This window comes from Pseudopodoces humilis, chromosome 8 (genome assembly GCF_049639895.1).
Source record: "Pseudopodoces humilis isolate 2021_Gansu_Grassland_sample_001 chromosome 8, ASM4963989v1, whole genome shotgun sequence".
NCBI lineage: Eukaryota > Metazoa > Chordata > Aves > Passeriformes > Paridae > Pseudopodoces > Pseudopodoces humilis.
In genome coordinates, this window is record NC_142207.1 from 35,455,753 (window position 1) to 35,483,386 (window position 27,634).

Sequence of the window (27,634 nt, forward strand, 5' to 3'; positions counted from 1 at the left end):
AGTTCATTAGGAACCTCAATTTTGGGCCATTTTGTTTCCAAAACCTTTGTGTGGATTTATTAGCACAGCATTCCCACCTGTTTGCACACCTTCAGAGAAGGAGCACAGTGCTCCCTTCTCCAGGGTGTGAGGATTTTGTTTTCATGTTTTAACAAGAAAAAAATACTCATTCTTGTGCCAAGAGAGAGACCCAGAAGTGTGAACACATTACAGGGAATTTTCACACTTAGGAGGACTCTGGTGATTGTAAACTCCCTCCTGAACCTTGCAGGAGGCAGAAGTGAAGCCCTGGCTCAGCACAACTGCTCTGGGGCTGAACATGCTCTGCCCTTAAATGTCTCCCATTTTCGGGATCAGGGAAAGGGCAGGCAGGATTCATTAAACTGCACATCACAAAAGCACAGAAAGCAATAAAGGAAAGCAGTCAACACCTTAAAATAATTGAACCATGTCCTGAGCTTTGCACTGTAGTGAAGATTGATGTGCCTCCCACTATGAAAGGCTGGTGAATTCGAAGACGGACTGAGGGAGTAATCTTACAAAAAGTTTTCATAGCTGCAGCCTTCAGTAGTTCATTTCACATCTTTTTTTATCAACCAGGAAGGGAAAATTGAAATAAAGTTCTTGATTACAGCTGAAATTTGTGTGTTTTTTAAAGACAATACTTTAGCAAAAGTATGGCTCCACTGTTGTCTTTCAGTGCATAGCTTTGGTTAAATCAGCTCTGGCTGCAAGTGTGGGATTTTAAAAGAGTGAAGTTGTGAATTTTTTAGTAAGTGTGAAGCACAATGCTTCTGTTTTGGTGGTTTTTTTCTCTTGGTGTAGTAGGCTGCACGTGCATGGTGTGCCAAGCACAAGGGAGGAGGGAGTCAAATAATCATCGTTCCCACTGCAGAGAAATGCCAGGTTTGATAAGCATGGATGGCAGGAGAAGTTCTGGAGAGTTGTGATGAGTTCAGTTTGGGTTCAGTACCAAGAATTCTGAATGACAGGTTTCTTCAGATGTGTGTGTTTTTGAGAGTTGGTACTGAAATCTCTTAAGCATTGTCAGCCCAGTTAAATGGGCTGTGTCTGTGGAGGCCTGAAAACAGTTAAAGTGGAAAATAAGACCACAGGAAAAGCCAAAAATATACTCAATTTGATTTTCTAGGACTTTAGAAGTAAAGGGGGGGAGATACCTTGATGCATCTCATTCATATGTAATTGAAAGTAAGACTTCAATAAAATACACAAAAACAGGGATTCTTCCAGGGAAGGTGACTTGACAGGCTTAGGAATACACTTCATTTCCTAGGGTCTGTGGAATAGAATCAAGATACTTCCTTTCTTTTATGAATTTTAACTCAGGAAGTAAATAAAAGGAAAATTTAATTGAATAGGAGTGTCTATCAGTAACAAAACCTGTGCTTTGGAAATGCCACTGCTGTGTGTGGTAGCAGCCCCTGTGCTTCAGTCTCGGCAGAGCTGAACTCCCCATCAAAGGAAGATCCATTTGCAATGTCTGTAGGGCAGATGAGCATTTTTAGTAATGAATTGAGTGGCTTAAAAGAGAAATTTCAAGGTAAACTTCCACTGCAGCCTAATTATATTTTTAAGTAAAATTGGATTTATTGTGTGGTTTAAATTAGATCTGCCAGTTTGGACTTGAAGAAGGGCTTTAACCTTATATAAATAATGCTTTTGTTTTGTTTTTTTTTCTTTCAACAGAGGTTGCAGACCTTGAAGCTAATTTACCTTGTGAGTATAACATTTAACAGTATGCATTTTAAGGGGGAAAGGACCATTGAAGTGAACATTTTGATTAAAGTATGAATACTAATGGTATTTGTTAACTCAGGGAAAGCTGTGCAAAGCTCCTCCACTCTGGCTTGAACAGATTTTCTCTGTTGCTTCCCATTAAGGGGCTGTGGAGAACTGGACTCTCATAACTGTCCTTTGGAAGTAGTATTGATAATTTGCTTCTAGTTTTTGATTGCTGGGGAGTGGCAGCAAAGCTTTCACAAAGAGCCCAAAAGGTTCCTGGGGCTCAAGGGTGCTATCAGTGCCTCATGCCTGTTTTTTTCTTTATTCCCTCATTTTTGAAACAGGTGATTCTGATTTAGGGGGCAGAGGAAATAGCTCAGCTCTTAGGGAATATGAAGTCAACCTGCAGTTTTTTCACTTCAGGATATAACCTGATGTCTTTGTTAATAGTGAAAATACTCAAGAAAACAAATTTTTTAAGAGTGATCCATATTCCCTAAAAGAAGACAAACAAACAAAAAACACCAAAAAAAAAAAAACCAAGGCAAGATAATACGGTTTTAGACCTGGAATCTTCCTTGAGATAAAAGCCTTCCTTAAGGGCAGTTACTGAGAATTTACACAGAGTAATTTTAGTTAAACTTTTTTCAGTGTAGGTTCTGTTATAGGGTAAAAATACCTGAAGAATGTGTGGTTTCATTACAAGGGTTTGTGCACAGTTCTAGGTAGTTTTTTTCAGGCAAATAGGATTTATAACTATGATACTATTTAGCTCCTTGGCTACAGAAAAGGAACAGCTGGCTTGATGGGCTAAGAAGCTGAAGACTGCATAATATGAGTGATAAAATATCCATGATAGACTTGCCTCCTCATGCCAGCCAACAGTGGAGAGCTCATTTCTGATGTAAATTACTCCTTTGCTTCACAGGTACATGTAAAGTGAATTTTCCTGACCCAAACAAGCTCCATTACTTTCAACTAACTGTAACCCCAGGTAATTTTTTTCATTATGTTACTTTTGTTTCTCTGTGTGTGCTCGTGTTTAGGAAACATAATTCCAAGAGGAATTCCAATAAAGCCTCGAGTCACAGAAAGTCTGGCTACTATAGTAATTATTTTATTAATGGGATGAAGAAACTGGGCTGAGTTTTGACAACCAGATTCCAGTAAAAAGGCCTTCAAAAATGAGTAGGGTTAGGAAATACTTGTTTGCTTACTTTGAGAACTTTTTTCCTCTCGGCCAGTTTCAAACCACCTTGATTTATTTTGCATTACAGCCCTGTTGGGTTGTGTGTTCCCTTGTACTGGTTGCTTGGTTCTGCAGAGGTGTAAAGAGAGGTTGCCAGTATAACAGTGCTGGAAAATTTCAATCCTAGGCGTGTCTGAAGATGCTTAGCAAGGAGGAATCTCTGAGTCTGATTGTTCAAATATGTGAAATCAGATTTTTTTATTATTAACACAACTTAAGTATCCTGTGAAGCTCTTGCTGGCAGGCTGGTGAGTAAAAGCATTTTCATAAATTATCATTTCCGTATAAGTTAATATATTAATATATAATAGCCACCTGAAATTAGTGTTTTCTGTGTTTCTCTATTTTAGAATAGGAGGTTGTGTTTTATGGATGAATTTGCATGGAAGTTGATTTAAACTTGTCACATACTTCTTGTGTTTGAGACTGTGCAGCTGCTTAAATGAGAACATTGCTGTGTGCAGTGCACTGAGTGGTTTGAGTTAGATGTGCTGGGCTCAGTGGACCCCTGCCAGCTCATTCCTGTGGGTGCCCATTTTCTGTAGATGCTTTGTGACAGCAGAATTTGGGTGAGGTGTGTCAGTCATCCTGGTGTATAACCTGGAGAAACAGCGGTGTGCACTTAATGGAATGCCTAAAATGTTTCTGTAATCCAGCAGTTTGAAGCCAGAGCAGCACTAGGTGTCACTGTTGCTGTTTATTGGCTCTTCCTCCAGCAGAAATTTTGGGTGGTCTCCGTTAACATGTCTGTTCATGTGGCTCCCTTTTGTGATGGCAAAAGGAGTGAGGCTGCCCTTGTCAGTGCAATTAAAAATAGATGCATGAGCTAATTTAGAACCTTGGCCCTGTTATCCTGTGTAGGAGTTGTGCTCATATTTATTTGGTGGGTGTTAATTCTGCTTGCACCAAATGCCCTTCACTTTACATGATGCCACTTAATTGTATTTTGGAAAGGAGTTGACTTGACAAGAGCATCACTGTACAAATGAGTGATGTATGAAAAAGCTGTCCTAACTCCAAGGTGTTTAAATCCTAGGAATTGTTTTGTCTGTTGGCTGCTGTGCAGCAGGATGCTGCAGGCAGAAACCAGCTGTTGAATGCAGAGCATGGGTTTTGTGCCAGCTTCGTTGCTGAAACGATCTTGCCAATGAGATGATCTTAATTAACTTTTTGTTACTCTAAATATAGCTGCACAGCTGAAGTCTCTGCAGTTGCAGCCTGACCCAAGTAAACATCTATTTTCAGCTGTGCATTCTACAGGTGTAGAATCTTGTGATCAGCTATAGCTTAGTGTTTTAAAGGCAGAAAACAGCACAAATCAAGAAAGTCTTTGTAATTTTCTGCCTCTCTTAAATATTGAAGGTTTCTTAGTTTTTCTTGAGGCAGCAGAGTGGTTGTCACAGAAATTTTGTGGCTCAAGCAGGTTTGAGCCAACTCTTTTTGTTTGTCTGAACAGTATTTGCATGAATCTTGACTTTGTTCTATGCAGTCATTTTGAATGTGGCTGGTCTTGAAAGGACAGTAAAAGAGGCTTCCTTAGGCTTTCACATATAGACTAATTTGAATAAGAAAATAAACTTGACCACCGAGCAGAAATCATTTCAGATCCCTTGCTCAGCACCTCTCATAAAAAATCTTTCTCAGCCAGTATTTAATAACACAAAATTTTCCTGGTCACAGGAAGTTTTTCATTTAAAATGATTTTTCAGAAGACCTTGATAAGGGTGGCTGCTTTTTTTCACATAATGGAAGAAATTCCAGTCCCTGTATGTTTCTGCAGTGCACCCTCAGTGAATATTTAGCAGCACATGCTAGAAAATGGCTAAGATTTGTATTTTTCTGCTGCAGCAGACAAAACTCTGTGTCCCCAAGGCAGGCACTGCTGGTTTTCTCTGCTGTCTGAAGCTTCTCTTCGCTTTTGTCATTGAAACAGTTGTTCTGCCTTTGAAAAATACCCTTGTGCCACCACTTGCCTCTGTTCTTATTTTTGCACCAGTATCATATTGGATTAAAATCTAGGGAAGATAAGGCGATGGATGCTTAGAATCCAGGCTTGCTGCACTGGTATTTGGAGCACAAAATTGGAAGCTGAGGAAGGACTAAAACATGGTAATGACCTGGAAAAAAAAATAAAGGAGGTAACTTTAGGTAGCTTATACTTGAAAAAACCCAGAAGAGTAAGTGCAGTAAATGCAGTTTCCCTGCAGTTCTCAGGCTGCTGGGGTTGGTGTGGATATTTGAGTGCCACACTAAGGGGTTTAATAAAGACCCTGTTTTCTGATGAAATGCTCACAAATATTGGTGAGCATGGCTGAGCATGGCTGATTCAGGGAGCTACTATCCAAAGTGCATCCTTTGTGGCCTGCCCTAATTATCTTGCATTTTCTTCTAAAATGAGGAAATAATTTGGTTAAGTGTTTTCCAGAGCGCTTTCAGGCATTAAAACACCCTACAAATGCAAGCTAAGATTAGTCAGGTTGTTGGTAATGAAACTTGAGACTGAAGTGGGAGGGATGCTTGCTCTGCTAATACAGCTTGAAGACATAAATTTAAGCAGTAGGAGGAAAACAGTGGCTCAGACATACTCCCTTTTTAGCAAAAGCCTCTGTGGCCAACTTTAACTGTGTTAAGGCTGTTCCATTTGATGGGTTTATTTATAGCTCTTTCCTCACTGTTAACTCTGCCAGAACTTTTTTCCCACCACTTTCACATGCCTAAAAAAATTGAGGATTTCTCTCCAGGTCTGAGAACCTATTTACTTGAGATGCTGAAAGATGATTTCATTGTGAAGGGTTATCTTGTTAATGCAGTGCAAGATTTCTGGCCTGGATACTGAGGCTCTCCAGAATTTTTAATATGTATTTGAGTGATTGCTAATGAGTAGTTTATTGTTGCTATACAAACCCAGAGGAAGAATTGTTTAAAAGAGGGGAGATGTTTTGCTCTCATAACTGTGTAAAATATGTCCTTGCTTATTTAACAGCAGAGCCAGGAGCTTACCCAGTGCGGTTTTTGATTAGTGTTAATGTGATTAGTGATTGCTGTCAAGGTAAAACCAAAATATAAAATGAGTTGTAATTTGAGGGCAGTGATGAATATTAAATTGTCCTGGAGGAAGGCTTGATATGAAAGTTCTTGAGTGTTTCTGGTGGACAACGATTTCAGTGAGTGTTCATTAAACCTGAGGATTTTCTTTGATGTAAGACACATGTGGATACATCCATCAGGAGGCATTTATTTAATTTTAGCAGGGGTGGAATGTGAAGAGCTGCTGCATGCTTTGCTCCCAAGTCCAGCAAATCAGGGAACTAATGAACTTAAGCCAAGGAAAATAACTTTTGTACTTGGAAATGTGATAATTCCTGACACTTGGTTAAAATGTATTATAGTGTTGGATGGTGGATAAAGTGCAGTCAGCTGTCTGTGTTCTCTTGGATAAATGTGGTGTTAGAACTCCTGGGGGATACTGGACCGTTTTCCCAATAATTGCTTTCTGGAACAGTGTCTCACTCTGAGTGTATTGCACATTTGACAGGTAACAATTTTACCAAAGGGTATGAGTGTAACTCACCTCTTACTTCTTGTTCTTCAGTAATGGCTTGCTTTACTGGTTTTTAGCTCTGTATATTTAAAAACAAAAGAGAAATGCTTTTATCTTTTTTCCTATAAAAATCAGTGCATGTCTCTTTAATTTCTGGTAAAGCATAGCAGGCCTAAAATTGCTTAATAAATCCAGCAGACTTCAGAATTGAATTGGAGTGGGAACAGAGAATAGATTTGAAAAGCAGATCAGGAGACAGCAACCTGAAAGAGGATTTTGATAACCTACAGTAGACAAGCTGTTTGGTTTTTTTTGTCATTTGGAACAAGCTAGATAATAAAAAAATTAGTCTTTCTGTAAACTATGGATTATTTCATGGAACATTTCTTTGCAGTGTTGGTTTAAGAAAGATAAAAAACCTGCATCAGATAATGCTAACCAGCCCTTGCGGCCTTCAGTGGGGCTGGAGTGCTCAAGGTGGTTTAAGCCAGAGCATCCCTCAGATGTCTCAAACCCCCAGTGTGGGCTGGGTACCTGTTTCCCTTTATTCAGTGAAAAACCTCAGAAGTAGCAATGCCAGATGCATTTCAGATCACTTGCAAGCATTTCAGCTTCCAAACACAGATATTTCAAGAGTTGCAGGCTGACTGTCATCCCATTCCATTAGCCCTGGTTAAATGTAAGTAGATATTTTAATATGTCATATTGGAAAATTTAGCCATTTTAATAATTCAATACTGAGGTTGGCAGAGAAGCAGACATGTTTTCCTAGCTGATACATCATATTAAGATAATTGCAATGAAAGAGCCTGCTTGATCTTATTGAAGTACACTCTGAAACAATGCTCTTGCAGACATCATTCATACTCCTCACCATGAGTGCCAGCACAAGTTTGGGAAGATGTGCTCAGCCCTGGAGCAGGATTTAGCAATGCATTAGCAAGTGGAGGATTTCTCCAGCTCATTCCAAGGGTCACTAATGTTGTACTGTCTGCCAAGTGCCAGGATTTTCTTCCTACAGCGAGAAATTCAGTCCAAGGTTCCTCTAGGTGAGCACCCCTGTTCCTGTGATCAGAATGGTGGATTTTTCTGGACTACTGGCTCTCCTGACTTTGAATTTCTGCTGTAAAAATGTTGGGAGTGCAGAAAGACATGATGCTCACAAACTATTTGGATTAGGTGGCAGCTGGTGGTGCAGCCAGTATTTGATGATAACCCTGTGCTATTGTTTTAATCTGGGTGCTTTTCTCTTATCTAACTATTTTCCTTGTTTTCCCTTTTCTAGATGAGGGCTATTACCAAGGGGGAAAGTTTCAGTTTGAAACTGAAGTTCCTGATGCCTACAATATGGTGGTAAGTATTTGTCTTTAGTCTCATAGTTGTCATTTTAGATTTTCTTTGCAGGTAACAGGACTTCAGGGGGAACCTGGCATTGGGACTGAGAAAAGATGGTCTATCTTTTAATAAAATATGTTTCTGCAGCTGTCTGGGAGAAGCTCTTGGAAGTGCAGATGAGTCAGACCTGAGTGTCCTCCCTTCTGGCTTAGATTCTGCTCTTTCCTGTTAGTTATTAATGAGACTGGGATTTAATGATTATTCTCATTAAAAAGTTATATATCTAAGAATGAAATAAATGAACCAAAGGAAAAAGTTGACAGTTCTGTAATTTCCCCCCCCCCCTCCATTCTTCTGCTTTGTTGTCTCACTTTTGATGCTGGTAGTTGAGACTCCTTTCAGAGAGGCTGAAGAATGTGTAGGGAAGGATCCTGGGGAAGAGTTTCAGAGAGGATCTTTGGTTCATCTCAGCTGTGCTGAGCCTAAATTCAGCATTGTCTATGTGTAGTAGTTGCAGTCACAACTAGGTAGTGTTTGCAGTTGTGTGGGTTTGGTTGTGGAAGTTTTAAGTTCCCCTTAACTTTACCAGAGAATTTCATACTATGACAGGGGGTCACCCTTACTAACTTTTTTGTACTTATTTTATTTCCTCTAATTTTTGTACTCCAGTTGCTCACCTAACACTGCTGCAGGAAAGTGCTTGCTGTGCATTAACAGGAGAGCTCAAGTCCAATTTTGAGCTGTTTTTTGATTCTCAGTTCTCATACGTAAAAATTCTCTAGTTTGTTATGGTTCCTTGCCCAGCACTGACAGGAAAATCTACAGCAAATGTTAATAAAATATTTTTAAATTTGAACACCTCTCATGCAATACAAAAATAAAATGCTTTGGAAGAATGCAGGAGGTTGAATGTTTGATTTGGGTCAGGTTATTAACTCACATGTGCTCCCCAATATTGAGTTATGCTGAGGCTGTGGTTTGTCTCCTGCCAGGCAGAATGGACTGAAACAAGTGATGCCTGTTTTCAGGAGAGCTCTGCACACTTGCCAGGGCTTTCAGCCTGCAGGCAGGGTTGGGATATCACACCTCTGCACGGCAAAAGGAGTGGATGTGGAATTGTGATGTAGTGGAGGAGCAGAAAATAAATCAAGAGGAAAAATCTGGAAAACTTTGTACTGTGGCTTTCAACCAAACCACTCCATGCTTCACTCTGTAGTGTTCACTTTCAGCCAGTCTCAGAGTTCTTCAGAAACTGGTGGTGGAAAGTGGTAGGAAATATCTCAGGGCTGGACATTATTTCATCCCCAGGAGCTTGTATCCATATTAGGGCCTCCTGGGGGGAGTTATGTTTTTTACAAACTGTAAGAAAATCTGTAATTGCAGTTGCAGGGTGATTTGGCAGAACGCTTTGGGACTAGCTGGTGTCTAGAGAAAACATTTCAAATAACATTGATTCCAGATTTCTCTCAGGAGCCACATCCCTTCTCCAGGTAAATTTCTTCACTAGTGAAGAGTTGCAGCTACAGAATACTGATCAAATTACATATAGAAATAATGCATAATTTTTAAAAAAATTGTAAGGTCTGTTGGTACACTTGTCCTTTTAGAGTGCAAATTTATTAAGAACTGAAACTTAATTTTAAATGAGTGATCCCAGAGCAGAGGTGGCTGCTTGGAAATGGAGAAGGAAGTGAATGTGGTCACAGCTGAGGCTGGATCTACCTGTGCGTGCTGCTGGCGGTGTCTGAGGGGAAGTAGGAGTTTGAGCAAGGAAATAAATGGATTTTGGGAGCTTTGTTGTGCAGAGTGTCACAGGTGTTCAAATGAAACATCACCCTGAGGAAATCTTCAGATTTGTTAGCCTGGGGAAGGTTCAAAAATGACTTGGAACAAGTTGCAAGGAAAAGTTTTGTATGAAGATAGATTTTATGGTAGTGCTGCAGTTGTCCTGTATGTCTAAATGAGAAAAAGGAGAGAGAGAAACACCTTTGTCTTACTGTCAGGAGTGGGTTTTTCTAACTTGTAGCAATGAAAATCACTTTGAAAGGCTAAAGGAATTCTTTTTGTTTCCACAGTACGAAAAATGAGGCACCAGTTAATTCGCTGTGAGGATTTGGGGATTTTTTTTTAAAGGAGTTCCTATAAAGTGTTTTTTAGACTCATCAATACATTCCTTTTTTGAAGGTGCATATGGTAGAAATTTCCTCTTTTATCTTGATCTAATGGCATGGAATAAATTCTGCTGCTTTCCCTAGCTTGAGAACTAGACATCATCTTTCAAAACAGTGTGAAAGTGTAGCTAATGAAAAGCTTGTGCTGTTAAAAAAACTTCTAAAGTATTTTGGAGGTCAAAAACTCCTGGACTGTGAGCCACTTAATTTTCAGTAATGCCATGACTGATGTCCCTTGAGTTACTTCACAGAAATAAAGTGGAGGAAGGGCAAAACCTGCATTATTAATCCCAGATTTGTTGTGGTGGTCAGTGTTTTTGTTCTAGAACATCTCTTTTAGGTATGTTTTTGGTGTCTCAGTGCCATGCATATTTTCTTACCTTTTCCAAGGAGTGTTAATTAAAAAATTTTCTTAAAAAGGTAATGGGAAATTGGGAACAAAATGAGACAAAACACATGAAACTGTCATGCAAATAAAGCTCTTGGAGTTGTTTTGCCTCTTGATTGAAGACATCATTGGAAAAAGCGGAGGGAGATGGCTCCACATTTATAATATGTGGTTTAATTGAAGTTTTGCAAGGTGCTGGTGTGTGCTGATGGATTCCAAGACACTTCCTATCAGAAATAATCTGCCTGATTGAAAGCTGCAAGTCCTGATGGGGAGAGCAGGGATGAAACAACGTGCTGTTGCTAAGCTACTGAAATTTTTATGTCTCACTCTTTATTTACTTCACAAAACTAGAGCAAAGGAGATTGTACTTTAAAAATCTGAATTTCAGAACACTACTATGAAATTCAGAAATTTGGTGATCTTGCCTGTGGCATTTCAGTGTCTCAGATTCAGCTCTGCATTCCTTTTCAGGAATTCCTTGTGAGCAGGAGGGTCTGCATTTAAAAAGTTATTTATTTGGTGTAGTTGTTACCTTTGTGTCCTCTGCTGTTCTTTAACAAATCCCTGATTTGGACAAGCCTCGGTGAAGGGTGAAGTTTTTGTGGTTTAAATGATTGTCCTAATAGTTAAGTATGAGGAAACTGAATGACTTAGGGTGTTTTCTTTTCCCTGAGGAGTAAATTTTCTTGGCTTTCTTAAAAGTTCTTTTTTTTTTCTAAGGAAGAGCCTAATACCAGCCTGGTTCTTATGAAGAGTTGAGAAAAGCTAAAAGGGCAGAGAAACCTGGTTTGACTCTTTAGGTTATGTATTGTTGCCCTAAACATACAAATCCAGGCTGTGAATATCAAATATACTTGCCTTTTTCTGTTTTATGAGTTATTAACAGGGTTTTATCTTAAAGATAACACAGTAATTTGTTTTCTCTCCTGGCAGCCTCCAAAGGTAAAATGTTTGACAAGAATCTGGCACCCGAACATTACAGAGACAGGAGAAATCTGCCTAAGGTAGGAACAACATTCTGTTAGAGTTTTTTTAACCTTGGAGGTTTTCTCTGTTTGATAAAATATTGGATGTAACTCTCGTGACAGTATTTTTTCTGCTGATTCTGCATGTAACTTTTAGGAACATAAAAATCTACTGAAAGTCTCATTCTTGCTGTGCTGTAGGGACCATGTAGAGCCTGACTTTTCAGGTTCAGACTTAGTATTTTGTTCTACTTGGGGTAAAAATGTAAACTCCAGCCTAATCAAAATGTAGTTGGGTTTTTTCTTCCTTCTCTCATAAATGAAAAATCCTCAGGCCCAGAGGGAGGTTTTGAGGCTTTACCATTTAATGCCCAAGTGTGTTAAGAGCTTGAAAATGCTTTATACTTCAAAAAGGAGGGAAAAAAGTGTTTGTTAAACTTTGACAGTAATTATTCTTTGTTTGCCATTTCTTAATTATAATATTTAGTAGCCACTGATAAAAGACATGTGCCAGTTATAACAAAGTTGGGGTCAAGTCAGGATATGAAACCTGAAAGCTTTGCTTTGCCAGACTGAGAGGCTTCTGTTGCTGGGTGGTTTTCCTTGATAGTAAATGTTTCCTCTTCCAAATGAATTTGTGAAACTTTGCAATGTCATCCTCAATACCTGATGGTGAAATTGGCCAGAAACCAAACAGAAACAGAAGTGAGAAGCCTGCCTGTCATTTTCAAGTTAATGGCACACAGAAGAAAAAGCAGATGAAGCAGAAGCAAAGCCCATAAGTGAGATTGAAAGCTGTTCTGAAAATCCAGCATGGTTGTCACTATGTGTAGCAAAACAGTGCTTAAAGAGAAGCTGATTTTCTCCTCTAGATGGAAAATCATTTTTGTGCTGTGTTGAAAGTCCTGGTGAAAATGAAGTTTTTAATTGCCCTTCCTAGGCAAGTCAAGTGTTTGAACCAGGGCACCAAACCAAGCTGAAGCTCCAGCTATAGCACAGCATTTTCTGAGGTTCAATAAAGCCTCACATTCATCAAATCCCAGAGTGGTTTGGTTTGGAAGGGACCTTAAAGCTCATCCCATTCCACGCCCTTCCTTGGACAGGGACAACTTCCACTAGATAGGTTTGCTCCAAGACCCATCCAGCCTGGCCTGGAGCGCTTCCAGGGACGGGACAGCCACAACTTTTCCATCTCTTTAAATGGTTTTAATTATAAGAGATGAATGTGGTGTTTGGAGCATCATTCTAATCAAGTGAAGGCATTTTTTCAGCATCCACATTGAAACAGTTTGGATTGTCAGGTGCCTTAACATACCTTAACATGCCTTGGAAATGTCTGGCATTAGATGGAAAAACTAAAATAACTTAATTGCTTTATGCCTGTTAGAAAATGCATTCTATGTATAGTGTCTGCAATCAACTTACCCAAGAGTCTTTGCATTAAAATAGCTTCAGTTATTTTTAAAAGCAGAAAAAATATCTTCATCAGTGGTTTCCCCCCACATACCTTGTGCTGTGGTGTGTGTTGGTTTGATAATCATCCCTGGATTAAGACATTCTAAATGATTAAAGCTGTGGTCAGGGGGCAGGAAAAGTGGGGCTTTTCTGTGCTTTATGGACTGCAGTTACCCTGGACCATATTATTAATGATGGATGCTAATTAGGTCTGGCCCACACTGGATATCACCTCTACTGCTCATGTGGATAGAAAAAATTGAGAATATTCCAGGATTGATCTTCAGTCCCTACAGTAAATAGTAGTCACTTAAGCAGCAGGTTGGGTCAGCTGTAGTTTCAGAAGGTTTTACACTTACTGGAATCATGCAGTTCCCACTTCAGGAGATGTTTTTTGAAAGATCTCTTTAGGATGTGTGTATTTAAAAAAAAAAAAAAAATCCTCAAAGCTTTCTTCCGTGCAGGAATTACTCCCAGAATAAGATATTTGTTGAACTGAAAGCTGAGCAGCTGACTGGTCACATCAGTGGCTGTTTTGGTTACTAAAAGTTGAAAAGCAGTGATTTTTCAGTCTGCCCATAGGAGCCCAGATACAAGGATTTGTAATCATAGACTGGGAGGTCTCCTTAAATCTGGACAGAGGTTCTGTTTAGGAGCTTAATGATCATTCCCAGTCTGTGGAAGAAAGGTGAAACAAATTCTATCAGCAAATGAGGAGTATTAAGCCAAAGGGACACTTCTGTCTTCACTGCTTTCCTGCCTGAGTACTCTGAGAGGTAAAAGTACCTCTTCAGTCCTGGCTGTGGTATCCCCAGCTGGAGATGTGCCAGGAGATCTCTGAGGCCTTGAGAAGCTGCAGGGCTGTTCATGAGGCTTAGCTCATGCTCAGGTGTTTTGTCACTGAATATTTTTATCATTTCAGTTTGTGTGTTAACTTCCTCCTCGCTTGGAATTTCACAGTGAGGTGTGTGGAGAGGCAAATGGAAGTACTGTCATACAGCTTGATAAGGAACAGACAAAAAGCAAGCTTTCTTTGCTTTTGTCATATGGACACAAACTGCTGCCACAAGATGTTATTTTTAATGTTGCACAAGTGGTAATGGCATATTTTATCTTTCTAAAAGCACAGAAATGAGATGAGCAGCACAGTTAAGGTGGAATGGGCCTGTCCAGGTTGATTATTCTGTTCCTAGGATCTCTGCACTGAACAAGGATTGAATTTCCTTGGATAAAAACTTGCTGTGTTCATTAAATAACTACATAATCTATATGGTTTAGTCATCTACTGTAATTTAAAAATTATTTACTACATGTCACCCTGGAAATTGCTAAAACCTAATAGTTTAAGACTATTTTACTTTAACCCTGTCATTTCAGTAGCAGAAGCTGCTGCTGGTAGTGAATTTTTGTGCTTTGTTGCGTGAATTGGCAGTTTTAGATTACTCCTTACAGAGGAAGGTGTGATTGTGAAATGATGGTTCAAGGAGTTTTTTAGACATTTTCGTTCATTTTCTGAGCAAGACTTCAGTTTATTTCTCAGTTGTGCTCTGATCCCCAGTATATCTCCGTCTTATAACTTCTGAAGTTGGATCTGAAAGGTCCAGAAATGCCTGAACACCTCAATGGTTTCTAATTGCAAATACATCAGCAGCTTCACTGGGCTTAATATATACCATAATACACTGGTCATATAGAATTTTTCTACTGGATGTGTGCATATAGGAGATTCTGTATTTTATATATTAATATTCATATTAAAATTCAGGTTATATTTTATAAGGAAGTTTTTCCTCTGGAGCAGACAGACTAAAACTCTTCCACTTACTTTCCTTTACCTATAGGAAGCTGAAGTCCTTTCACAGAATAGAGGATAATCCTCTCTTTGCGAATATCCCTCCCCAAAACACCCTTTTTTGCATTGGTTTGTGCCAGTTTTGGTGAGAGATGGGTCATCCTGCAATGCTGTCTCTTCATCAGAGATTAGCATGTTCTAAAATGCATGAGGGAATAAAAAAAAGAGTTCAATGTTGAGCTTGTCACAAGGGTTTCTGTCACTGTCTGCTGCTGGAGGAAGATAATTCAGGTGTTTTGACAGAGGTTGAGCTCAGATGGGGAGTTCTGTAATGACAGTATGTAGAAGGTAATTTTAGGCAGACATCCCAACTCCTGGGGTTTAAAATTCCATTACCTGGATATAAATAGTACAGGAATTAGATCTTATCTTGCAATTACTTCCTAATGTTTTCTGAGAAACTTTCTGACAAAGGCATTTTAAGCAGAAGTTGCTCTGTATAATATGTGTGGTTTTTTTGTTTTTTTTTTTTTTTGCAGTTTATTGAGAGAACACTCAATTGATGGCACTGGCTGGGCCCCAACTAGAACCTTAAAGGTACTGTTTCCTTTTGGATGTGTCTATCAAACTAGATACATCTTTAAAAATCCTTTCCTGGCCTTGGAAAGAAACAGCTTTTGTGGTTTGCTCGAGAACAAGTTTTTGAGGTGGGATTTTTGTCTTTCTGCAAGTGTTGGTGGCAACAGTGGAGCAAGTACAGTTCTGATTGTAGAAATGTTGGTAGTTTTAGTGTGGCTGCACAAGTCCTGCTCTGATCAAAGGTTTTGGAGGTTGGTGTGACTCTGAGAACCCACACTCTGTGAGGTGTGCTGCTTTTCACCCAGGCATCCTGTGAACAGCAATCCATAACCCTGGTAATTTCCATGGGATTGGTATTCCTGACAAAATCACTGCAGAGCACTGAGCAGGAATTTATCTTCCTGTTGCTGCTGTTCCCAGGAATGCTGCCAGAATTGTTTCTTCCAGAGCCTTAACAACATTAAGTGCATAAAGGGTACACATCAGGTGTTTGTCTCTTTCAAATACCAAATTGAGAATGACCTTTATCTGATACTTGGTTTGCTTTTTGGCACTGTGAATGAGATCTGTGACTTTCTTCATCTGTCAAATCTCTTCTGAGGAGGTAAAATGAGTGCGTTGTTTTGTGGATTTTCTTAAACAGTCTTTCCCTGTTGTTTTTTTTATCAGTTGGTGTGATTTTGTTTTGCCCTTTGTGTTTCTGTTTCTATCTCAGGTTAAATCAAGGCACTGAGTAATTTATGTTAACTAGTTCTGCTCCTGTCCCTGTGTTTTCATTCAGAGAGAGTTTTTAGGCTACAAGTTTTAAGCTTCAGCCATTAAAAAATTAGTACAAGTGGAAGAGAAACCCAAAAGGAGCTTTTTCTGTGATTGTTGAATTAAAAGATTCAGCAAGAGAAAAGGAAGTAATAGGTAAACTTCAGAAAGAAAAGAATCAAATCAGATGTCCTCCTTGGATTTTTAATTTTTTAACATTGAAGCACCACAGTTGTGAGCTCACTTTTTACAGCTTTTCATCACCAGAAGGGGAACAGTGAGAATTTTCACAGAAGCACAGTGAACAGAAGTCCAGTCTTGGCCTGTTGTGGACTTCAAAGTCAGTATTTCATTTTTCAATAATATGAAGTCAGACTGGTTTTCTGGAGGAATAGCACCCAGATCTGCCCAATAAAACACTCTGAACTACTCCTAAAGATTTAAATTGAGAAGGGGGCATGTCCTTCTGCCACAAAAACTGTTTCCAAGGGCATTAAAAAAGCCATTCAAATCTAGAATACATATGAGAAGCTTCATGCACAAACCGTGCTGAATGCAGATGGATGGAGCTTGTGTGCTTAACCCTTTAGAAGGCTCAAGTTTTTGATTGTGTCTCATTTCTGAATCCTTGTGGTGGCAGCAGAGCTCTTATGTGAAAAATCCTTCTAAATAAACTGCTGTGACCTTTTTAATATTTTTTTTTTAGTATTAAATGAAGAATAGAAACATGAAGAAACTTTCTGAAATAAAAATGAAAATCTGCTCAATTGTCTGTAAAAGTTACGTGATAAGGTGTATTTTTAACAGTGTGGAGGATTCTTAAGGGGGGGAAAGACCTAACTCAGTTTTGTTTCCCAGCATTTTTTTGCACTTGGTGTCTTCTCATTCATAATTGAATTCTCTTCAGGTTACCAAGTGTTGAGCTTTATCTTTTTTCGCTTCTTTGTGCTTGGGAACACGTTTCCATTGGCCACTGTGAAGAGCAGCCTGTGTGTGAGGGAAGGCAGTAATGAATGTGCTATTTCTGAATTCCTGCATTAGATGCTTTTTTAAAATCAGATTCTGAGCAGGGTTGGGCTCTTAGCCTGAAGCAGGTTTAAAACATTAACTTGCCAGCCTGTCTATATATACACTTTTTAAATCACTTTTTTTAATTCACAGAAACACTCCAGAATTCCAAACCCTTAGGTAATTTTTGGTAGTGGTTGGTCTCCTGGATTGTGTGAACACTGCTGCAGTGCTTTCCAGCTGATCTTTGTGTCATCATTCAATCCTTTGTAGCTAAACATGAGTTAGCAGCAGGAGCTTATTTACCTTTCAGTCTCCATTCTGGCATGTTCTACATTGTTTTATTGCATATTTTCCTCTCTAAGACAGCTTATTCACAAAGCTGGAGACTGTTGCAGTTACTTTGGGCCCGGCTCACAGTGTCTGAACTTGCTTTTCTCCTGTTTTTAGGTGTGATGGTCAAAATTAATGTTTCCCAGGCATAAAGCAAATAGATGGTTTTAATTCCATTCTGTTCTCAGATTTTATGTCACTGGAAAGACCAGCTTTTAAATACCGCATATGACTTCATGCTGTTGCTGTTAACTCTGCTACTCTGCTTTGTACCCTTCAGTAATTTCAATTTCAACCTCCAGGGTGCTTTAGTAGCTACTGTTAGTCCTCAACTTGCACCTTATTTGCCAGGATTATCACCTGCCTAGCTTTCTCCTTAATATTCCTCAGCTTTGTCCTAAATGTTTGTTTTCATTTTGCTATGAAAACATCTCAGGTGATTGATTTTAATAACTGAACAAGCGGATCTGTATTTTAAATGCCTGACTGGTTTTAAAAGTCAGGCTCCTTCTGCAGTTTCCTCTAAGTAACTGCAACTGGAAATTGGTTCATAAATCAGTGGCTGATTGATGGACCTTAAAAATAATCAAAGCACACTTGGGCAGCTCTGTGGAGGGCTGAGCATATGAACATTAAAACCAGTGTTTAACAATGTATGATGGATGTTCACAGGGAGTATTTGTCCTTTTTCTTCTTTTTGTAGCTGTGTTCTGGTGGAGACCCAGCTGGTCTCAGGGAGCTGGGCTGTTTTCTGGAGGGTTTCCCTTTTTGTTTAGGTGTATGTGCATTTCAGTTTTTCACTGAGATAGTTTGAAGTGCTAGGTTTTGTAATTTTTGTCTTACTGCTGTCAGGAGAGACAGGAGCAGGAGTGGGAAACATCCAGGTAGTCTTAAACTAGGTCTGCAGACAGCTTTTTCATGCCAACCACTGCTTTTTCAGGAATTTCTCTCTCATAACTCCAGATCCTAGGTTAATAAATATCTGTCTGTGATATTAGATTACCTGACCTAAAAGCAATTAAGACTCATTTCCACTAAACTATTGCTACGTGGAGTTGATCTTCAAGAGCCTTGCTTATTTAATTAGTGTTTTAATACTAAATGGCAAGGTTTGGTCCTGTTTGGTTCACTGGTTCTGCTGTTGTCTTCAGGCAGTGGAATGACTTCATTTGGATTTTTCCAAATGTCAGATTAATCTCTTGGAGAAATAAATCAGAGGGTCGTGACTTAATTTTTCCAGTTTACCTCAATGTTTGAGCATCAACCTGAGGAGTTTTGAAAGTACAAAACTTTCACCCATCATCTTAAGGAAAATAGATAGTCTGCTGTCAAATCATCTGTAATTAGTGTAGAGGAGTGTGTTAGACAGACAATAAAATAACTGTCACTGTCTTGAGGATGAAGAGAAAAAAGAAACCTGTATGCTTTATGTTAACATTAATTCTTGTTGCTCAGGCTGTTTTTCTCAGCATTATGATAACATTGTACAGCTATTGATTTATTTAAATCCTGTTTTGGAGTTGGTCTTTTCTAAAAATTGAATAAAAACTTCAGACCCAGTATTTGGAAAGAGAAGCTGTAAAGCACTGAATACAATCTTCTGTGTAGATCTGACATTCAGTTTTTTCTTAAAGTAAGCTTCTGGAAATATTTTTCCAGGGATATATTGTTTTGTATTTTGACTTTATTATAAATTGACTTTAGCAGTTTTGTTAGAAGTGGTTTATTTCTTTCCCCTCCATACATGCCTAGGCTGGTGAAAATATACAACTCAGTGTCTTTTAATAGCTTTTGCTTCAGAAAATATTTGCAAAATTTTAATTTTCTTTTTTTAATGTCCCCTGGCAAAGCCAAATCTTTGGTTTAGATACAGTAGCTGTTATTATAAGCCTCTGAGTCAGGAGAGCTGAGGTACCTCACTAAGTGTAATTAAACCATACTTGTTCTCCCGAGATTGTTCATTTCTGAATATTCAATTTGTGTCAGCTATAATGCACTGAGCAGACTGGTTTCCAGAGGGTGGTGGCTTCAGTGTTGTAATCACTGCGGTGTAGTTCATTAAGAAGCTATCAGAGAATTCCCCAGGGAATAATTTATACTGGATTATCCACTTGCCCTGAAGTTACCACGGGGACAAATGTCAGGAGTCAGTGACAAAGCGAGGGACTTGAGAGGAGTGCTCCTGCATACTTGGCAGTTCACACTGCGAGAGGAACAGGCTGGAATTGTTCCTGTTTTCTTTCTCCTCCTATATTTAAGTACAAAAGAAATGGTTTTCCAGCCTTCCTCCTTGTTTTGTGTTTGCTAACTGGAGCAGTTTATGCCTTTTAAGTTACCCAAAGTCCTGTAGGGAGCTGCTGTTGTGTTTGGGTGGGAAGCACAGGCCGGGATGGCAGGCACATGACAACTGGGGTGGCTAAAGAAAGGTGGCATTCACTTTATCACCTTATTCTGGGTGGAAACAATGTTTTCCAACTTTTGCAAGATTAGAGAGGAGCAGGAGAGGAAATATAAAAGGAGATTTTATTTGGGAGAAGGCAGTTTAGGAGGGAAGAAATGTTTTCATAAGCTGAGAAGTGCCTAGGTCTCTGGAAGGAAAACTTTTCTTTTGATCCCCAGGAACAGTGATAAATTTGGTGGAGTGGGATGAAGTGTGCGTGGCTTTTTAGGCTGCAGTAGAGAGAGGAAGAAGCTGGGCTTGTTTTTTAGAGATAGTGGAAGAAGGGGAAGAGGAAAACCACCTTGAGGTGGTGTCTAGGCAGACAAGACAGCAGAGAGCTACCGCAGGACTCGGCCATGCAAGCTGAACTAGAGGAAGCTGAGCTTCGGAGTGGCAGTTCCAGCCCTTCCAAAAACAAACCAAAAAAATGTGCTTCAGACATGTGCTTGTATAAATGGACTGCTGCTCCTTTTGTTCATCTGACTGGGTTAAATTGCAATTTAATTGTTTAAAAAATTGTTCAGCAATGAGCTTTGATTTGGTCAGTCTGTTAGATCAGAAATGCTTCTTGGATCTCTTAAGGGATTTTCTTTGGTTGGAAGTTTGTTAGGTGTTTTTGTCCTGTTTGCTTTCTTCTTAAATGAATGTATTAAATACACTTTGCCTGTTAAAGGAAAATCTTAATTTGCAATTTCTGTGTTTGTTCTCTCTCCAGAAATGCTTGTGCTTGTCTTTCTGAAACCCTTGTCTGTGGCATGGTTTCAGTGGCAATGCTTTTGTGAAGTGGTTCTGAGAACTGTCACTTGGAAAGATCAGTGACTGAGTTAGGATCTCCTAGAAATGTAAAGTCTTGAGACTCCCTGGCCTCAGGAGAGTCTGTTTCAAAAGCTGCATTGAGGATTTTGAGTCACTGCTCTTGAACTTCAGACACTGCTGCAGCAGCAGGTTTTTTCTCCTCATTTGGCACGCCATAAATAAATCTGTGGGCAGGGGTTTAGTGTAACTTTTCACTCAGATGCAGCACAAAAATAGTCCAGAATGAAAAGGGACAATTATAAAGGAGTGTTTACAACAGTCTGTTGATCTTCTGACTTGCTTGTGTTGACTTCCCCATGCTCCAGCCCAGAATGGTGACAGTGCCATGGAGCAGAGTGTGCTTCCCTCATTATTCCCTGTTCCACTTACGCACTGTGGATTTAGCCAGGTACTGCTGTGCTTGGGAACCCCAGCTCTTGATTTCAAATAGCATCATTGCCTCCTCTGAACTGAGAGAATAGATGTGAATGAAACCCACTTGCATATCCAGGCCCACCTTGGGACTCCTGAAGGCATCTGACCTGTGGTGACATCTCAGCTGCTGGGAAACCTCTGGGATACTGAACAGGGAACAGCCTGGGCACGGCTGGAGCAGTAACCACATAAAGCAGCTCGAGGAATTTGGCAGCCCTGACTGCAGGTCCAGCCTGGGCAGGTGCAAAAAGCAGGTTTGGTACAAAAGCAGAGGCTTTCAGCTTTGCTCTGTGGCTGTCCCTCAGCAGTGGTGCCCTTGTCCTCTCTAACTTTGATGTTAAACACAGAGAAACAATCGGATGAAAAGCAGCTTTGTAAAGGAACCAGCTTTGTCAGGTGTAGATGTCTGATCTTGTGCAAGTAGGGTCTCACTGAGGTGCAGCACTGTCAAGGTGTGCACCATTACCATTTTCAGCTGCCACCTGCCCTGCTCCTCCCTGTGAAGATAACCTTTAAAAATTCCTGCACACAGGCTTAACTTTGTTTTCAGACTATGTAAGCCACAAGTTCAGTAAATATTTGAAGACAAGCCTGATGCTTTATTACACTGAAGGAAAACAGAAGCTTTTGAGCTGCTAAGTCTGACGAGATCTTCAGTGACTGGCACATCTTTTAGTTCCTCAGGAAAACCCAAAGCAAGCATCTAGGCCAGTGCTTACCTGCATGCAGCCAGCAGCTCTGCTGAAGTCAGTAATGCAGAGTGATTATTTCTACAATTCAGTAATGCTGAGTTTCTCAGACACCAAATACTTCACTTTTTGTTCATCTGTTCCATCCCACTTCCCTTTCTCAATATCCTAGATTTAAATCCAGTCTAGCCTCAAACTCATTACAAAAAGTAATTGACCTCTGGTAGTAATTTAACATTATTTTTTTATGGAGCCATGCAAGGGTATAAAATGAATCCAGCAAATCATAAAATTTGAATAGATGGAAACATCAAAAATGGTATGATAACTTTCACAGGTAAATTATTAAGTAATAATAATAATCCTGTTATGCTTTTTGGTGTCTAGAATGGCAGTGGAAATGTTCAGCATTCTGACAGCTTGTGCCTTACACAGGTTTTTGTTGGTTTTTTTTTGGTTTGGTGCCTCCTTTTTTGTTCTTTAATAGAACTCTATGAAACCATCCTGAATGAGTCAAGCACCCCAAAGCATTAAAACCAGAGTTCAGCAAATAAGAATTTGGGAGCAACTGATTATATAATGGGAAAATATGACATCACATCTCCTTTTTGAGCTGTAGCATTTATTTGTGTGAGGTATTGGAGCTCCTACTGGACAAGGAGGAGTTCTGTGTGGGGACAGCTCTTTCTGGTGTCTGGAGAGGTTCTGGCACACCATGGGTTCAGCACTGCTCAGTGTAAGGAGAAGATGAGCTCTTGAGGATTTTAGAAGGCACTGACTTGCTCCTGGTTGTTCCTTTTTAGCCATGCTGGTGCTTGAACAGCTGTGAACAGTTTGTGAGCCTGGGAATGCAGGTTTGGCATTCAGGATTTAGAAATGGCCAGACCGCAGAGTATTCACGTGACCTTGTACCCTTTCAGGATGGTTTTCATGCTCAGTATTGGGATTCTGCATCACCCTCTGCAACTGCAGCCTTCTGTCTCATAGTGTAGGTAGAAGGCAACTAAAAATTTTGGATTTTTTTCTGCAACTCTTCCTCCCTGAAGGACAATACAGCCCTGGAGGACAGCAGTGGAATGGGCTCCTGACCTCTGGGGCCAGAGCATCTGCTGGGGCAGAGGGCCCAGAGCTGCTGAGCACCCTCTGATGCCTGGATGTGGGAGAATCAAGTGGAAATTGAGACCTTCCTGCCTTTTGCTGCTCTCCAGGCTCTCCATGCCAATAAATCTTCCTTTAATCTGTGACTTGACAGATTTATTGTACTAATAATTTATCACTAGGATTAATACACATTCCCTTAATACCATGCTGTGCTGACCTCTGCTGTGCCTGGTTTCTGTACCAACTTAAATAAAGTGTAAAACAATGATTTCCATCCATTATTTGAAATAGTTCATTTTCTCCTGCTTGCCAGGGAGCAGGCAAAGTTGTTGTTTGGGAGTGAGGATGACTGCTCAGCACTAGAGTCTTAAAATTTACAGTTAACTGTAATTAAATGTCTGGCTCACCCCTTTTGTGCAGTTTGTCTGTGCTGCCACTGAAGGTGATGAGCACATTTGAAAGTTGCTGTCTTTGCCACACTTGAGAAGGTGCTGAGGATGGAAACGTTGACAGTGCCAGCCCTGCTGGGCAGATTGATGTTTTAAAAGCAGATAAAACTGAGTGGGTTGTTTGTGCAAGATCAGAGGGAAATTGGATCGTGAGAGGCTGTTGGCTGCGTAATGCTGACATCGTGTCTTGTTCATTAGGGCATAATTGGACAGTGTCGTTAAGGGATATGGATTTCTCTGGTCCACACTCTCAGCACAGGGCCCAGAACAGGAAACAGGCTCAAATACACTCATTTATTGAAGTTCTTTGCTGTGCATAGGAAGTTCTTTACTTTGAGGCCTTATCTTTATTGTAAAAGGTGTGTTTTAGCTGTGGAATGACTTGAGACATATGCTTATGTAAGAGCAGTATTCCTCTGTACTCCTACTACAGCTCACCCTCTTTTCTCTGCTGTTTTGACAGTTTCATGTATTTGTTTGACCCCTTTTTCATTTTAAGAATAGATTGCTGAATGAACTTCCATTACCCACCCTTTAAACTAAGCAGTGCAGTTTTTAGTTGGTGGCACCAAGGCATCACTCCTTTCCTTGAATGGAGGAGCAACGGGAACACATGCAGGAAGATCTGACCTTATATTTGAATATGCAGTATTTGGTTTTTGCTGGCTTCTAAATATCAAGTGGCCATGAAATGGGAAAGCTTTTTCAACATTTTGATTCAAACTAGGAAAACATTACTTGTAATCTAGATTTTTTTTCCAAGTTATTTCATGGATTAACAGAAAAATAAAGTTAGTGAACATGTTCAAAACTCCTGAAATGCATGTCTAACTAATTGTGTTTTTCCTTTGCAGGATATTGTCTGGGGGTTAAACTCTTTATTTACTGTAAGTAAAGGAATATTTTGCATGTCCACTTTCCTTTTTCCTGCCTGATTTAGTTTCAGCATCTGTCTCTGAAAGTTTAGGTCTTTATTTCCCTTGGCTTCAGTGGGTGTTCAGTGGGACAAGTATGAAATCAGATTGTGCTTTTGCTTGTGGAACTCATCCAGACTGTCTGAAATGCCAGCTTTTTGTAAATGGATTTTACTTAGGTTAGAAATATTAGGGATGTTCTGATAACAAATTTGGGATCTCCAACACAGTATGAAACTCCTTCTGATGATGTGCAGGAGACAGAAATTTATTCTTCTCTGAGAAGGAATTGTGTTGGTGTTAGTCTTTTTAAAAAATGCTCTTTAGGAATTAAAGACTGCCCTGCAGTCTCATTCCTTGTTTGAACACTTATATTCCTATTCAGGGGCTTTGCATAAAACCTGACTTGTCAGAGAATTTATGTGATTTTATTCAGGGATCCCTTTTCCTCCCCTTTTTATCAAGATTGATGGGAGTAAGGAACCTGTAATTGGAGGAGCACCTTGGAAATGGAGGAGAGGGCAGGAAGCTGCAAGAGGCAGGCAGAATGCAACAACTGCTTTTGCCCTAAAAGTGGAGAGAGGCTAAGTCTTTACAAAAGTCACCTTTTTTAGGGATTCCTTTCCTTAGCTATTGCTACTGGGTGGGAAGGTCAGGAGAAGTCAAAGAGCATCACTAACTTGGTGGCTACATTTGTTACCCCTCTGGAGAGACCAACCCCAGCCACTCCAGGGTGTAGAAGGAAGCTTGGATTTCCTGGCATCCAAAGTCTTGGTTGTTTTTTTTCAACAACTTCTTCGGTAAATTGATGTAAAACCTTGGAAAGCATTTGCCATTCCAGCAAAAGTGAATTGCATTTCATAGCCAGTCTCCCTGTGCATGTCAAGTAAGTAGAAGGAAACAAAATCCTCAGGGGCAGAGCTGCACATATAAATATTAGGCAGAGAGCTGCAGAAAGGGGTGGTCATGCCTAGGAGACCACAGGGATTTGTCATGGCTGGTAAGAGCTGTGCTTCCCTCTTGGGTTTTCCTCACACCCAGCTTCTTGTAAATAATTAGGCTTTGAAAAGCTGGCACTGAGATCACACTGGTCTGGAAGAATCATAGGGGGTTTCATTGAAGAAAGTGAGTGAAAATGAGGTGGGTTGGTGTCCTGATAGGAGTGAAACATGGGGTTTGCTGCTTGAAGATGAGTTGGGGCTGGCAGGAGCTTTTCACATTGTGGGATTTTCACTTAGACTGGGGAAAGATCTGGGCTGTAGACAGAGCAGGGGCCTTGTGATTCATTGTTACTTTTAATGATAATTCCTCTTCTCCATTGTTTTTAACCCTAGACCCTTTCTCCTTCCAAAGTTAGTATTTGAGATGAAACTGAGAGGCCTGAGGTTTGTTGTGACTATTTCTGCTCCCTGGCCCCACTTGTCCTTAGTTCTCTGGGTCTTTGCACTCCTTTTCTTCTAGGTTTTGTTTTTCCCAGAGCAATAAAACTTCCCTGTCAGGCTATTGGTTACATAGCTTCATCACAGAGGAAATTAAATTGCTTTTCTATGGAGGTGGAATTAAGGAAACTCCTGCAAAAAGTGTGCTGATAAAGTAGAAAGTTTTTTAAGGGTTTACTTTGCCCTCTAACAAAATCCCACAGGAGTTTTGGAAAAATCCTGGAAGTTTGACTGTTCCTCCAAAATTGAGTTTTCCAATAGAAATGCATTGACTTCCAGGGAGAAGTGCCATGTGGCTGTGTGTGGCCCACACCAGAAGGGCTTAAATGCCCTGGTGCCGTTGCCATTTAATTGTCCTGTGATTTGGTTTCCAATTACCAAACTAATTTGCATTTACCTTTGGCAGGGACACCACCAAGGCAGTGATTAAATGGCACTGCCCTCGCTGCCCTGTTTGCTTTGTTCCATTATCTTGTTCGTGAGGGCTTTGGGCTCCTTGTGATGCAGTGAGTGGGAGCCCTTCAATGTTCTCTCTGTTTCTTTTCCAGGATCTTTTGAATTTTGACGATCCTTTGAATATTGAGGCTGCAGAGCATCATTTGCGTGACAAGGTGAGTCAGTGGTTTATTTCAGGCAGGTTGTTCCTAAACAAACACACATTCTGTACTCAGCAGTTCCCAGCCAGTCCTTTTAGAGGGGTGGAGCTGCTGCTTGAGGCAGTCGAGTGACTCATTATATCAGCAACCAATTATTCAAACAAAAGTGCTCTCTCTGGGAAAGTAAACTCCACAGCACTGTTAGTCACCATATGCTGGGGGTTGTGGGCTATAATGTGGTCACAGCCCCAAAATAGATGATCTTTTCCTTCTCATGTCTGAGATTTCCCCTGAAGTTTTGTATGTTCTGTGTAACAAACTGATGATGAGTTGATTTGACATGGCGAAATGAGTGAACTTTGCCTTAGAAGACATCTGCAGAGATCTCTTTCTCTCTTTCCAAAGACAGGTCTTTTATTCAGAGGTGCATGTATTTATAAAGCCAGGAGAAATCTGGGCAAGTTTAAAGAACAGGAGCGTGGAAACTTCTAATTTCTTTTTACTGATCCTAATATTCATGTGTGTATTATGGACTGGGCAAAGCAGAACATGGCCTAGTGAACATAAATGAGATGTACTGCTCACATCTGAGCAAAAGTGCCAACTTCTTTGTATCCATCTCCAAAATTCCATCATGTTACACTACACAGATGTATTCCTCAAGCACATGAAACTCACACTTGGTATTTTCAAGACCTCTTGTTCTAATTTAAACTCTTCCAACACTTTTGTTGAAGTTAACCTTTCAGATTGAAGAAAGTTTCCAGGTAAGCAAGTGTTGATTGGAAGAGTTCATTGAAAATACAGTCAGGCAGCGTACCTAATTTATCTCATTTTTTCGAGAGGAAATACCAGGATTGCAAGTTCATCTTTCCAGCTGTTTTTTGATTAATGAGATCTTGTAGCTATTCTGGTATTCATCCCTGTTTGCAGGGCTGAGATTAGAATATAAAGCAAAGCTGGAAAAAATTGTCTACAGACCTGCTCTGGAAGAGAGGGGTCTCTGTGGTTTGGTTTTGTCATAGAATCACAGAATAGTTTGGGTTGGAAGGCACCTTAAAGCCCATCCCCTTCCACCTCCTGTCCCTGGGTGGTTAAAATTGGTGTCCTGGACCTCTCAGCCTCATTGAGAGATTGGAAATCTTGGGAATCCACAGAAAGGTAAATGCTACCTGATTTAAAGACACACCTCCCTCAAAACCAGAAGTGAGCCCTCAAAAATAGGTACTGCTACACTAACTGCATGGGGGTTGTTTGAAGAAGTGAAAAGTAAATTGAGCGTTTTTTTGACAGTCTTCTAAATCACAGTTTTTTGGGAACAAACATTTTTTTGTTTATTACACTCCTAACACTGTCATAAGCATCTGTAAAATTCATATTATGCCATTTAATTTTTTTTTTTTTTAAGCTTATCTGAATTTAATGTAGGCATTTCATTGACAGTGACAGCACCAGGTA

General features: G+C 40.0%; 1 protein-coding gene across 2 annotated transcripts in view; it reads left to right on the plus strand.

The window, feature by feature from the left end:
* UBE2F (ubiquitin conjugating enzyme E2 F (putative)) overlaps positions 1–27,634 on the plus strand; it is a 53,181-nt gene that overhangs the window by 8,391 nt on the left and 17,156 nt on the right. Inside the window, exons 3-9 of one of the 2 annotated variants that reach the window (XM_005528931.3) lie at positions 1,708–1,737; positions 2,672–2,737; positions 7,819–7,886; positions 11,364–11,434; positions 15,182–15,239; positions 24,082–24,114; positions 26,129–26,191. In XM_005528931.3, the coding sequence (XP_005528988.1) occupies positions 1,708–1,737; positions 2,672–2,737; positions 7,819–7,886; positions 11,364–11,434; positions 15,182–15,239; positions 24,082–24,114; positions 26,129–26,191 (389 nt within the window). The remainder of the gene's footprint in view (positions 1–1,707; positions 1,738–2,671; positions 2,738–7,818; positions 7,887–11,363; positions 11,435–15,181; positions 15,240–24,081; positions 24,115–26,128; positions 26,192–27,634) is intronic. The other variant, XM_088058921.1, reaches the window with a different exon arrangement.